This window comes from Pinus tabuliformis, chromosome J, assembly GCF_031772625.1.
Source record: "Pinus tabuliformis cultivar Carrire ecotype Pingquan chromosome J, CPIR1, whole genome shotgun sequence".
Taxonomy (NCBI): Eukaryota; Viridiplantae; Streptophyta; class Pinopsida; order Pinales; family Pinaceae; genus Pinus; species Pinus tabuliformis.
The window spans coordinates 1,231,933,490-1,231,948,909 of record NC_142295.1 but is presented as its reverse complement, the minus strand read 5'-3'; the positions used below and the strand labels follow the sequence as shown (position 1 = coordinate 1,231,948,909).

Below are 15,420 nucleotides of genomic sequence, written 5' to 3'. Positions count from 1 at the left end.
CTATGCTTGTCGCCAGATCACATACGGCAGAAGAGACTCTATTTAAAATGAACCGTTTCTCTCTTTGAAGAGGGGCAGACTGTAAAAACTCTCTCTCGTTACATAGTTGAGTGCTGCATTCACTCTGCTTTGTTTCGCAAGTGGCAGACTTACGTCGGTGTGAAGAATTGATTCAATTATTTCTGTGACATCAGATGGGTGTGATGAATTGATTTAATTATTTCTGTGACATCAGATGGCAGCTTACGGATTTATTCTTCTTTCCCAGAGGTAATAATTTCCTTTATAGCTGTAACTGGATAAATTTTGTTACACATTTCTACACTTTATTAAAGTATTTTGTCTGCAGTTGATGTTTTCACGCATAGTATAATAGCCTGACAAAAGGGATTATGTCCTTCCTGCTTTGGCATACTTTTTACATTATACTTGCTCAGTAAATACAAAATATCGCTTCGCTGTGTCGATTGCTGTATATTTAATAGCGGATTTGTATCGCCTCCATTTTCTGTGTCATCACTTGTTTTAGTCATTTAGTATAATTATCATGGTGTGTGAGAAAGGGGACCTCTGTGCTTTGGTTCTCCTGTTTCATATCCTATCTTTGATCTCCCTTGCACAGTCCAATGGAAATTATAGTACAGGTTTCTCTTTCCCATCATTCGGCAACGACAACAGAAATCAGTTGATATACATGGGAAATGCTTCCTATAATTCTTCAGCTGGTTACATCGATCTCACTCCATCGCCAAATGGTAGATCTACGGATCAATATTCTCAGTTGCAGAACTGCATTGGAAGGGTTCTCTACCGTCAACCGATCACCATCTGGCCAGCCACATTTACGACCACCTTCACCATGCTCGTCCGCCGCATCAACAGTGCAGCCGGGCAGGAGAAGCTCAATGGCGACGGTCTGGCCTTCATCATTGTCCCCAGCGATAAAACCTTTCTCCCAGACAGTATGTCACTACTACTTGGCTTATTTTCCCAATCAGCTTCCGAAAATACAACGAGTCAACTGGCCATTGAATTTGACACCTTCAAGAACGAATTCGATCCAGACGACAATCATGTCGGCATAGACGTCAAGAGCATAATATCCGACGTGACCGCCAGTCTGGGAGAACACAGCATCAACATCAAGTCAGGGCGGCCGATAAGGGTTCGAATCCATTATGATGGCTGGAACAAAACCCTGCAAATATACGCTACCTATGCAGATCGACCAATTACGTACGCAAGCATCCTGAACCGCACAATCGAGCTGTCAAGAACCGTTCCGCGATCAGCCTATGTTGGATTCTCCGCGGCAACGGGGGGTTCTTACGAGATTCAACGTATCTTGGACTGGAATTTCAGTTCGACGACGTTGCCCGACACCTCTCTGAACATAGCCCCTGTCAGCGCGCCGAGGTTGACCGAAGGATCGACCAGCAGGCGCCTCAAGCTCGGCTTGTTTCTTGGTTCCATCGCCACCGTGAGCGTGTTGTTGGGGTTCTTGGTGTGGTTCGTCCGTAGAACTATGAGAGGGAGAAAAGGTTCCGGGCAGAGCTCACACTGGCAGTCCAGCGTGGATCTAACGATCATGGACAGCGAACTGGCGAATTCACCCTACGGCCCGCACCGGTTCTCTTACAAACGTCTTTCGGTCGCGACAAAGAACTTCAGCGCGTCGGAACTGCTGGGAACCGGTGGCTTTGGGAGCGTTTACAGGGGAACACTAGCAGGCCGACGTGGGGCTAAGGCAAACGTGGCGGTGAAGAGAGTCTCTGCCGGGTCGCGACAGGGTAAACGGGAATTCATGTCGGAGATTAACACCATAGGTCGACTTCGACACAGGAACCTGGTGCGGCTTCAGGGGTGGTGCCATGAACGTGACGAGCTTCTGCTCGTCTACGACTACATGCCCAACGGGAGCCTCGACAGGTTCATCTTCAGACAACCGGAGGAACAACATCAAAATAAGAATCATCACCCTTTGAATTGGGCGCGGAGGCACCGAATCTTATGCGGGCTGGCTTCGTCGTTGCTTTACCTTCACGAAGAATGGGAGCAGAAAGTCGTCCACCGAGACGTTAAGCCTAGCAATGTTATGCTCGACGAGGACTTCAATGCCCGTCTGGGTGACTTTGGCCTCGCCCGTCTTATTGAACACGATGAGATATCTCCGTCTGTGACCACCAAGCTGGCGGGGACGCCAGGCTATTGGGCGCCCGAGTGTGGCTACACAGGCAAGGCCACTGCAGAGTCCGATGTTTTCAGTTTCGGGGTCGTAGTGTTAGAAGTGGCCACTGGAAGGCGAGTTCTGGAGCGAAAGCCGCCACTGGCAGAGGAGAGTTTGATGGATTTTATATGGAATCTTTATGGGCAGGGAAGAGTTACGGAGGCGTCAGATCCCAGATTGAACGGTTGTTTTGAGGAAGAGCAAATGAAACGAGCATTGATTTTGGGGCTTGCGTGCTCACATCCGGATCCGCGGCTGCGTCCATCGATCCGACAAGCGCTACAAGTTCTCATGAACCCCAATGAGGAGATGACGGAGCTTCCTTCTTCGAGGCCATTGGCCATCTATGTAGTTTCTCCAATCAGAGCCGGACTTAATTCTCGCCCTGCTTCTCCGTATTCAAACATAGATCGCGCACGGTCACCTAGCAGCTCGGCCGGTAGTGAAGTGCCGCCTATTACAACCTCCGCTCTACATTGTGGTAGATAGAGTTAAAACCAAAGCACAAAATATCTATGTTGATTTGGGTAGAGCATTCAAATTTGAATTTCATCGCATTTTAATCATAGTAGGAAAAGCTAGGATAATTTAATTGTCAAACTTGCAGGCAATACCATTTCCTTTGGTTGCTATATATGAATGTAGGCTAATATATGTGCTATGCGATGAAAATTACACTATTTAGATTTATTTACTGGTGGTTTATAATGGGTAAGTTTTTACTTTGGCTAAATCCATTTAAATTTGGGTGATTCATGTTTAAATTTTGGGTGATTTGTGTTTAGTTAAGTTTTTTTTTAAGTATAAAGAAAATCATCAGTTTTAGGATATAGTCAAGCTCAGAATTTTAGGGGTTAATATTTTCAGATGAACTAATTTTCTTCGTTTTTTCAAAAAAGAAAATTCATCAATTTCCAATTTTTATTTTGGTAAATAAAATTTTTATAGTATAAATTTATTTTATCTCAATACTATATAAAAGTATTAGTAATTTGAATATTTTTAATAAATATTTCCAAACATTTTTACAGATTTCATATTAAAGAGTAATAAGATTAACCAAGATTTCTAAATTTTAATATAAATTTCTATTATATGTGTTTCAAAAAAATATCATTTCTATTTCTATTATATATGTTTCAAAATCTTAAAATACATGGCTCATTTGTTTTCATTATTAACAAAAGTTTTAAGGATGGAAATTTATCTTAAAATTTGGAAACTTCGGCTAATCATACTAGTTCTTAATAAACAAACTGTAAAATGTCTTAGGATACTTTTGTCAACATATTCAAATTTCTAATAATTTTATGTAATCTTTATAAATTTTGAGCAATATTTAAGGTAAAATAATTGTATATCATAAAAGTATAGGAAATTAACCCACTTGCAAAAAATATATCATTCAGTAAATGACATTAAAACCTACATAGAAAAATAAAAAAAGCTATTGTTTCATAGTGTTAAAACCCTTTTAGGTAGCACTAACATAAGTCATTGTATTTTCAATAATACAATTATATATATATATATATATATATATATATATATATATATATATATATAATAATAATAATAATAATATTTGAAAAAATGGTTGTGTATAAGAACACTCTATTTTGATTTAAAGATTCTATCATTTAGATAAAGCTACATTAACATAGATATATGCATTATATTTTGGGTGAAAAATAACATAACAACACTAGGAAATTTCAAAATTCACTTAAGGCAAAATTGATATAAATAAAAAATATATATTTAGAAAGCTAATATATTTGTCTACCTTTAACCTTTTTATACCATCTTCAAATTTAGTGATTAAGTATCTCTATTCATTTTCAAGTAAACATATTACTATTTTTCAAAATTTACATAACCACGAATATGTAACAACCGTTAAAATGTAAAAAGAAACCAATAATAATTTATACACTCATTAATACTATAAATCAATAATAATAAATAAATAAATAAAATAATTGATTTATTAAAATTATATATACAATATTTTTCATTAAATATAATGCAAATATCTATTATTTTATGCAAATATCTATTATTTTATTCTATCAGGAGAAGAGATGTTAGAAACAAGTTTCATAATATAACTATGAAGAATGCAAGGAAGCATCAGAGAGAAGGTAAAGATAATTTATGATTATATATTTTTTAATTTTTGTTATTAATTTAACAATATATAGAATTAGAAGAAGCGATGATAAAGATATTTTGTTTCACAATATAATTTTGAAGAATGTAAAGAAGTATTAGAGAAAGTAAAAATAATTTAAAATTATATATTTTTGAATTTTTTTTATTAAATTAACAATACATAGAATTAATATAGATTTATCTTAATTTTTTTGTGCTTGGGAGATCCAAATTTATGATGGATATAGGTTGGTTTAATTTCCTCTTTTAAATAGGCTATATTCTATACGAATACCAAGGGTCAATACCACATGTTGTCATACACATGGAACTCAAAAATCACCAGTAACTTAACTAAATCAAGTTTACATTATTATTTTATTTTAAAGTTACTTTTATTTTAAATGAGAGTTATTCTTATTTTTCTTTTTATTTTATTTTGATGTATAGTTATATTTATTTTTATTTTATTTTGACCAGGTAGAAATGTTTACACTATATAACATTACATTTACTTTGCAACATTTCTCCCATACTAGGTTGGAGAGAGCTTCTCAACCCAATTATAATATATTAATAATAATTTATCTTGAAGATTTTGAAAAGGAAATATAATAAATCTTATTTATAATTTTAAATTATTAATATTTAATTGTTGAAATTTATATCTGTAAATTAATAAATAAATAATTATTATCTTAAACTTAAGTTAATATAGTGTAACTAAAAGACTAAATAATTTTTAGTGTAACTAAAAGACTAAATAATTTTTGGCTCGAATTTGATAATATTTTTGTTATTTAAGATACAATTTTGAATACACAAATAGACTTTGAACCCTAAACATGCTTGATACGTATAATCTTTACAAATTAGTCAAACTTAATTCATAATCTTTATAAAGAATGTCATAACCTTTAATTATTAATCCGTTTACAAATTATAATATTTAATTTTTAATTTGTACTTTTTAAATTTCATATATATTATTTACTATATTTACTATATTGTTAAAATATTTAATAGAACTCGGATAGATCATTAATAAATTATTTATATTAATTATTTTAATAAAAGACATATATTTGTATAATAAATTTATGAATATATATAATTTATATTAATTAAAATATATAACACAAACATTTCATTTTAAATTTATTTTTTTATTTATTTTGTTGATCTTATTTAAAAATATTGTGAAACTTTCTTACGTACCCATCTACCTATCCTAACATTTAAATTTATTTTTTTATTTATTTTGTTCATCTTATTTAAAAATATTGTAAAACTTTCTTACGTACCCATCTACCTATCCTAACATGTAGCGGCACAATTACTAAGTTGTGTCACAAGTGCTATCGTAGTAGCGAGAAAGACACTCTACGGATCTTCATTCCTTACTAGAAGGATTAAGGGAAATATATTAATTAGTTTCTTGTTCTTCGTATTAAGAGTGTTGGGATGTGTTTGAGTTGTTTTTAAGTTTTTTAAAATTTGGTAAGAATTTATTGAAATCATAAGTTTGATGGGTAATTCTGTACAATCCTAGTGCCCTAAGGGTTTTTCACGTTCGTGAATCTATATATATATATAATAAAGAAAACCAATTTAAATAACACAAAACAAGATTTCATCTCAAAATTTTCCACTAAATTCCAACACCAGAAAATTCAAAAAATCACACTAAAAACAACTCCTAATTTATTTAATAAAAAATAGTCATTAAAAAATTAGAATTTTTAATAAATTATTTTTTATTACAATAAAGATTATAAAATAATTATGATTATAACTTTTTTTTTTTTTTGTAAGCTACGGTGGTACTCTTCTTTTTCTATTACTTTAAATTAAAAACAAACAGTGCATATTTGGTTGACTTCAACTCGCCCTCTTGGGGAAACCGAGTTTTTCAGCCACCTAAAGTTCTTAATAGCCGACCAAAAATAAAAGTTCCAGATTCTGATTATCCATGCTAAAAAAACTAAACAGTGTTGCATATTTCTATTTTTACTTGTATGCATATAGCGATTTTCCTCATCTAATACTTTAAGCAAACTATAATTATCTATACTATGCAACTTCATCAAAATTAATACATATCTATACTCAAACAGCTTCTGCCGTTGGTCGCTGGTTTGTCTCCCTGTTGGCACCCTGTTGTCCTTCCCTTATCATTTGCTGAATTTCCTCCAGCTTCTTTTCTTGCATCTCCAATGTAATCTGAATAATCCTCAGCTCCCTCCTTAGGTTGGGGACTCCTTGCGCCAGTTCTGCCATCTCTGTTGCAGCTTGTTCCAAGGCTTTAGCCAATAATCTCTTCATCACCCAGTAGATATGCAGGGACTGCTTAAATATGGACATTCTGCCTCTAGTATTGCCAGGGTCATGGAGTAAAAACTCCCAATCTTCCATCTCTGAGTCAGACTGAGCCTGAAGCGAATCCTCTTCCATGTTCTGGATAATCCTCCTGATTCTTGGGTTAGTATTCTGACTGTAAGCCCTTTCTGCTTGTTGGATTTTCTTATCTAACGATCGTCTTGTTCTTTTAACAGGTCTCCCTCTCTGCCCCTGTCTTCCTCCCCTTTCTCCACTGTTTCTGTGCGGTCCTCTGCCTCTCCTGCTACCCGAATCCAGCCTGCTACCCGCGCCTCTGCCTCCCCTCTGTCTGCCGCGTTGCCTTACCTTTTCCTCCCGCTGTCCTTGCTGCTCTTCACTGGTTTGCTGGGTATCCCAGCCTCCTACGGTTCCACCTCGTTCCTTGCTTCGCCTGCCTTGTTCTTGCAGGTCTTCCTCATCCTCAGAATCGTCATAAATTTCGTATATCTCTTCCATTGTTTCCTCCTTCGCTAACGCCTTGCCCTTTCTGTCCCTGTCTTTGCGTTCCGTGGCTTCCAATTCCTCTACAGCCCTTGCTCTCTTCCTGGTTTCCATGGTGTCCTCAGTTAGGTTTCGGCACAATTTCCTTTGGTGGTTGTATTTCTCTCTGGTGCGACTCTCCACCACCTTTCTTCCCTTCGCGCTCTGATTTCCAAACAAGTTTCCTCGTCGTCGTTCCTTTCGTTGCTGCCCGTTTATAATCCTCCTTGCTTTGATCTGTCTACCTATCAACTTAGCGTTCCGCTGCCACCTGTTATTTTGCCTGCTGCCTTTCCTATCAATTATCTTTCGATCCTCATTTCCATTTCTGGACTCTGACATACCGTTCTTTCCCCCTCTCTGATCGCTTGAGTTAATTATCTTGCTGTGGGGTGGTTGTTTCTTAACTGTCGTCGCACACTTCTGCTGTAATGTACCTTGCTTGCCCATTATGCCACTCCCCCGCCTTGACTGACAATCATTTAATTTCTGGGATTTCCAATCCATCTCACCTGTCCGTCGCACGGATGTTACGATTCTCATTTGTTGCTTGCTCATGGTCATAATTAATGATACCGGCCAGGTCTTCCCATTCTCTATTGGGTCGCAACATTCTCCATTGATTGTCAATTTTGCTATTTCGATCCTTACAACCCCAATTCGCGAGGAAATCTGCCACTCGGTTTCCATTCCTTTTCACATGGTTAAAGATTTTGCAATCAATCCCTTTTAGTAAATCATCCATTTCTTGAACAATCCTTGCAGTTCTCCAACTAGTGGTGATCTGCTCCCAATTCTTCCCGTTGTTAAGTTTCTTCAAAATTTCTATTGCTATCTGTGAGTCTCCTTCTATTTCCAGATTTCTATAGCCATTTCTAATCGCGATTCTCAAGCCTTGGTGGATCGCCCATAACTCGGCCTCATTGTTTGTCATCTCCCCTCCCCACTCTGCATAAATCCATCTAGTGGTTTTCTGACTATCACGGAAGATACCTCCGAATCCGGCATTGCCTGGGTTCCCCTTCGATGCCCCGTCAAAATTCAACTTCATAAAATTATCTCTGGGATATGCAAATTTGTCTAAGCTTTGAGCTCTCGTGCTATTTCTGCTGATTTTTTTGGTATGCACCATTTCATAATTCAAATTTAGTTTCTTTATAATTTGCTCCTCATTCTGATCCGCTTTCCAATCATCCGTATCCCATTTTTCCACCAGAATTGTTTCTCTAGTTAAGTTCATTACTATTTTCCATATTGTTTCCAAATCTTTAGATTTGTCTTGGAATACTCTGTGGTTCCTTTCTTTACAAGCCATCCAAATCACGAAACATGCAATGAGACCCCAGGCTTTTCGAACTACTTTACAGGGGAATCGATCGCAGACTGCGGGCTAGGGTTTGCACGAGAAAAACACGGAGAGGATTAGGAAGAATCGCGCGAAAGGGGAAACGAGCAGGAGAATCCGGAGTTGGAGCGGAGGAGATAGCAGAAATCTCTGCATAGGAGTGGAAGTTTCCAAAACAGACTGTGCTGAGGCTAACAATGGAAAATCGGCAAGGGAGGGGAGAGATCCCCTCCTATAAAAATATTGTTGCAGGAGAGGCAAGTGGCAGCAGAACCCAGAGCAATGCCAGGGAGAATAATAAAGAAGCACCAGTGATGGGTAATTTGTGGCAAATGAAGACCGGAGGAAAATGCTTACCAAGGGCTCAGAAAAAACCTAGGTACGTAATACCCAACAATAAGCTGGAGGAATATAACAGCTACATGAAAGATCATGCATTGATTTGCAAGTTTGTAGGGTATTGGCCAACTGAAAAAGAACTACAGGTGGATTTACCAAAGATGGAGGCCAAAAGGGCACATTGAGTTGAAACTAGGAGCAAAAGGGTTCTTTACAGCCATATTTGCAAACCTGGAGGATAAAGAGAGGGTTTTTGAGGAAGGGCCATATTTTATGAACAATGCGGGACTGTTCATGAAGTATTGGGAAGAAAGATATAACCCTGAAAATGAAAATATGCTGGCAGCCCCGATCTGGGTCAGACTGTTTGGATTACCAGTGGAATTTTGGGATCCTGAGATTATGGAGGGGATAGGAAATACGATTGGTGATTTTGTCAAGGTAGCGGAAGCAACGAAAATAGGTAAGTATACATCATATGCAAGATTATGTGTATACATGAATATAGCCGAATTTTTGCCGGAATATATAGAGCTAGAATATCACGATGAAATATGGCAACAATCAATAGACTATGAGCATATCCCGTTTAGATGCAGAAGATGCCATGAGTATGGACACCTATACAGGCAATGTCTGTTAAACAAGGAGGAAGAATATACAAGGAAAAAAGAAGAACAAGAAAGGGAAGCAGAGAAAACTGAGGAGACAGACAAGGGTTTCCAACAGGTTACCAGAAAGAAGAAAGCCGGAAAAGAAGGATTAAAAACACAGGCACAAGTAAAACCTCTGAACATCGAAAGTCAGAACAAATTCAAAATTCTCCAGGAAAATAGTGAAGAGTGTGAGGACAAATTGGAAGAAGAAGAAGGTCTAGAGAATGAACCAATGGAAATAGTCAAGGAAACAAAAGAGAAAGATACAGAAGTAAGAGAAATGAATGAAGAAGAAGCTGCTGAAAAGATAGAAATATTGACTAACCAAGCCCAAATGGAGATGGAAAGCCAGAAGGAAAATGAGGCAGAGGAAGAAAGAATTATGAGACAACTAATCTAGGAATGGAAAAACTTGGATGAAAGATTCATACCAGATAGTCAGAAACAATTATATAAAGAGGCATTTCAAAAATACAAAGATAAAAAAGGGGAGAATATGGATAAACAAGAAACCATATCAGGAGAACAGGAAAGAAGTCAGATGGGAATTGGCGGTACTGGAAAAAGCAGCAGGAAAAGAGGGAGGAAAACGATGAATGAAACTATCCAAACAGTTGGCGAAATATTCATAAATTCAGGTAAGGTGATACCTGTGTCAGAGGTATTTTTCCATTCCTCCAAAAGTTTAAAATGATTATTATCAGTTGGAATATTAGGGGTCTGAATAGTAAGGGAAAGCAGAGATATATGAAAGAGAAACTTAAAAAAGACAGACCAAGCATTATGATCCTTCAAGAGACAAAGATTACCATGCAACAGATGGAAGGAATAATCAGAAACAACAAATTGCAATACGAAGTCATGGGACAAGATGCAATCGGATCAGCGGGGGGCATTGCAATCTTGTGGAATCCAAACGAAATAATTTTTGAAAACTCGACCAGCATGACCAGAATTCTTACAGGTATAGGAAGAATAGCGGGGACGAAGGAAAATGTTATTATCTCAGGGTTTTATGGTCCTCATACTCCGGGAGAAAGAGAAAATTTCATTAAAAATATGCAAGCAATTCGAAGATTATATCCATTTTATAATAATAATAAAAATAAAAAAATTTATTTTTAAGATTTTCGGGGTTTTATTTGGCTGATAATATATAAACCATAATACCATCATATTCGTTCATTCGTCAATATCCATTGACACCGTGTGCGCAAAATATGCAGGGGTTTAAATTATAAGAGTAATTGCTTGGACCCATATTCTTTTGACTCTCTTCAATTGATAACTTTGGCCAACAAAAGTCCTCTAAGGATATAATAATTTAAATAAAATGTCACTCATAATTTGCTTTTGACCGTTTGTCTATTCTTTAGCTTACATGAACCTACTTCCTGGCGTGCACCACGTCGAGTTATTAGGGAATGCACCACCTCATGTTATTATGGATGTGATCAAATCCATAAAAACACAATTGTTTAATTGTTTATTTATTTATTTTTAGAAGTTTATTTAAAAAATTTAGTTTGATTAGTGTGGTGAATCATTTGTTTTTTTAATTATGTAAATATAAATTTTAAAAAATTTAAACATGTTAATTGATTTCTAGATTTCTTAAAACCTAATAAAATTCACCAAAAACAAATTCTAAATTTTAATAAAAAATTATATCATAAATATTTCCAAAAAACATATTAGAAAATAGAAAATATTTTATTAAATATGAGGAAATATTTTTCTTTAGTTTTGCATTAGAACCATATTTGAAAAGGCTATTTTTTCAGGATGCAATTTTTTTATTTTAATAGCCATCTATTATGAATACTTTGTTTATCTATAATACTTTGTTTAGATATAGATAGGTTTAATTTTATTAAAATTAAATTGTATTTTTTTATATAATTGATTTTTTAAATTTTAATGTTTAAAAAAATATATAGTTTGAGTGAGTCTAATGGTTAAAAGTATGTGTTTTTCTTTAAAAAATTATAGTGTGAAAACTAGAAGGATAGAGTATGCATGCTTTGGTAGACTTTAGCAGTGGAATCATTCTCTGAGAATGGATTCCTCGTCCCACAAACTATATTTCATCACTTGGAGAGATTTTAGTATATCTTTTAAAAAAAACATATCATTAAAATCTATATTTAAGAAACAAATTTAAAAAAATGAAAAATGTTAAAATTTCTAACCATCTAAATTCCAATAATACAAGAAAACAAGAAGACCATTTCTTCAAATTGCTACCTGAAAACCACTTTTTCAACTTATTGCACTTTTTCAACTTAACTTTTTATGATAAGTCAAATTCATAATTAATAATTTTCCACCAAACCTAAACATAATAAGTACAGTGCAGAAAAAGGAGGTCATGCTCATAATGAATGAGCTTCGACCAAACCTAAACATAATAAGTACAATGGAGAAAAAGGTGTATACATAGTAGACATATTCTGGACCCTATTTTCTTTTGTTTCAAACATTTAGTTGAAAGTTTGAAATATAAAAATATTTCACAAGCACGACTTTATATCCATGGACCCCTCTGTGTGAAGGAATCCTTCAGCTCCATTCTAAATCCAAATCACATGCCGTTCTCATGAGAGAATTTGATATGAGCTCTCCATAATTAGCTAATGAAAACTTGTCGTGGTGATGTTCTTTGGTCAGAGAGAATTCATGAATGGAGAGCCATTCCTGTGACCACTCATCGGTAGCTTTGACCACTGATTAATAGCTTTCAAGAGAGTTATTCAAATATAAAAATATTTTTATTGCGCCGATAACATCTTTTCTCAGCCTTATCACCATTCCATTTCCAATATTCAAAGCTAAAGGCTTTTCTAGAGGTGAAAAGACAAAATTCAAAACTTTTCAATAATTAGAATTTTGAACGCTCACTATGAAAGTCTAACACCTATCTCAAGGTACTGTACTTATCCATAAAAAAAAAAAAAAATTCCAAAATTTAAAACAATTTAAGTCGAACGTTTCATCGAGTGATGGTTTTGAGCATGGACCTTGTCATTTAAACCTAAAACTTGTATGATCCTTTTGTATCTATATTATCATATCCCTATGTTTGTGGTGTTGTTTAATTCGTTAAATTGTAGTTTTTTTAGTGGTTTTCAATCATATTAAATAATTAAATTTATCAGATATTTTATTTTCCATATATATATATAAATTTTATTTTTTTTCCTTTTCTCATTGAAATGTAGATATGGAAAATAATGATGTGTTGTATTACGTCTTAGCGGTTCGTGCTATTGCTAAAGCAAAACATTTTCTTGTGTATATTTAGAAAATGTTTGATAGAAAACTTGGGTTTCATCCCGGTTTTGTTGATGAACATGTCAACATCTTGGATGAAACGAAATCAGATGTCGAATACTTGTTGCATGTGCACCAGACAAAATATGGAAGAAAAACTAGAAGAGACTCGCTGGAAAGGGTCAAGGGTCGTGATCACTATGTTGTTGATTTGAATTGGTGTTTCTCTTGTCATCAATATGGTTGTTTTTTGGAAGAGGCTATGTAATGAATTCCTTCTGATGTAGTATTTAAAGTTTATTTTCATGGTAGAATTCTTTGATGTTAAGACATAAAAAATATTTCTTAATTTAAATTCTCTTTTTTTTCGATTTCAATATTAGTTAAGTTGATTATTTGACATTGGTGTTATTGTGTGAAAAATTGTATATGTATGTCTATAAAATTCTCTATGGTGTTGTTTCTCTTACATTGCAATGTTTGCAATTAAGATGTGATTTTCTTCTTCCATCTTGCGACGTTATATTGTGTAGCAATACAAATAGTTCAATTATTCCAATTGTGTTCCCTTGCTTTAATTACAATCCTTCAATTTAATGTTTTTCTCTTGGGTTTGTCATTGACTAAGATTTTAGTATCAACCCCTTTAGTTTATTGACACATTTTTCAATTTATAGTATTAATATTTGGGCTTTATGTTTGTTTGGAGATTTACGATATTTATCTTTTTATTTAAATGCTTTAGGTTTTAAATGTTGATGTCATGGGTTTGTGACTATTGTAGAAAAAAATCATGGTGAGTCGGTCTTGATCATGGTCATACATGTTGATAGTCAACCTTAGTCAACGATCGTGAATCATGATGGTGAATGGTTGGGTGTGGATTTCTAGTGAAGAATGTTCCAATATGGAAATAATCTATGGAAAAGCATTTTTTTATCACGATGGTTATTTAGAGCTAGCTTGGTTTATAGTTGCGGTGTTGAAAGGTCAACCATGGTCAATAACTATGGTCCAATGTCACTTTGCGATAAGGATTGTCTCAATGTGAAAATCAACCATGGTCAAAACCATGGTCAGATATGTTTTTACTAGGGTTTGTAATATTTATCTTTAGGTTTATATACCTTGGGTTTATACAATTAATCCCTTTGGTTTAACATTGTTCCCTTGGGTTCATAATTCCTTGGGGTTTTAGTATTGATCCTTTGTTTTTTTCTCCCTTAGGTTTATGGTATCAATTCATTCCATTTGTTAATGTCAGGGTTCAACCATGGTTGACGATGGTCCAGGGTTCAACCATGGTTGGCGATGGTCCAATGTTGCATTCTGACAAATTTTGTATCAAAATGAAAATCAACCATGGCCAAACATGGGAAGGCATGTTTATTGGACGATCTATAATAATTTTCTTCGGGTTTAAATACATGGCCTTTATATTATTCAATTGGGTTTATTGTTGTTGCCTTGGGTTGAATATTTTTCCTTTTGGTTAATAATCCCTTGGGTTTTTAGTATTAATTTCTCAGGTTTATTATTCGCTTAGGTTTATAATATTAATAATGGTTTACCACAGTCAACCATGGTCAACCATGTTGTATAAATTCAATTTTGGTAATCCATGGTAAATCATGTTCAATGATGGTGTAATATTGCATTATGACAAAGACTGTCTCAATATGAAAATCAACCATGGTCGATCATGGTCCTACATCGCATTGTGACATAGGTTGTCTCAATATGAAAGTCAATCATGGTAAAGCATGGTCAACCATGTTCGCATGTTACATCGTGACAAACTTTGTCTCTATATGAAAATTAAGCATGATCAACCATGGACAACTATTTTTATTTTAGGGTTTACAATTTTTATCTTAGGGTTTATATACCTTCAATTTATAATATCAATCCCTTGGGTTTAGCATTATTCTCATGGTTTAATAATCCATTAGGTTTATTATTCACCTAGGATTATAATATAAATTATCATTGACCATGGTCAATAATTATCAACCAAAGTGAACGATCAATTGTGCTCAACCATGGTCAATAATCGTCAACCATGTTTTTGCATCACATTGTGACAAAGAATGTCTTCTCAACATGCACATTGGAAGGAGGGATGCTCTTTCTCCTTTTAGATATTGACATGTTTTCTATATTTTAAGTCCTACAAGTATATCAATATTCAATCAAACTAATGTTTATAGGATTTGGAGCACCCATGTGACAACCCTTTTTGTTAATCCCTCTTGTAAATCTTGCCATGAATCATAATTCATGTAAATAACATATGAAAAACAGGAATGATTTTCTTTGGTTAAATCACATTCTTAGTTTTTGTGCGTTATCCTAAACCATTACAATTCTAAGGTGGCTCATACTTTGCATGAATACAAGTGGTTTTAGAAAATTCCAATGAACCATTAATCACACCGAGAGATTTTTCTTTAGTTGTTATTACATATTAATTTTTAACTACATGGTATAACACTGAATTCTTATTTCATTCTCATTTTTTTTTCTTATTTTGAATAATATTTACTAATGCATACAATATGGAGCAG

At 34.6% G+C, this 15,420-nt stretch overlaps 1 protein-coding gene across 1 annotated transcript; it reads left to right on the top strand.

Annotated features, from left to right (window-relative positions):
• The first annotated feature begins 547 nt into the window (after positions 1-547).
• LOC149231587 (L-type lectin-domain containing receptor kinase IX.1-like) lies at positions 548-2,716 on the top strand. Its single transcript, XM_089381686.1, has one exon. It carries the CDS (start codon positions 548-550, stop codon positions 2,714-2,716), a length of 2,169 nt encoding a protein of 722 aa, XP_089237812.1.
• The last annotated feature ends 12,704 nt before the right edge of the window (positions 2,717-15,420 follow it).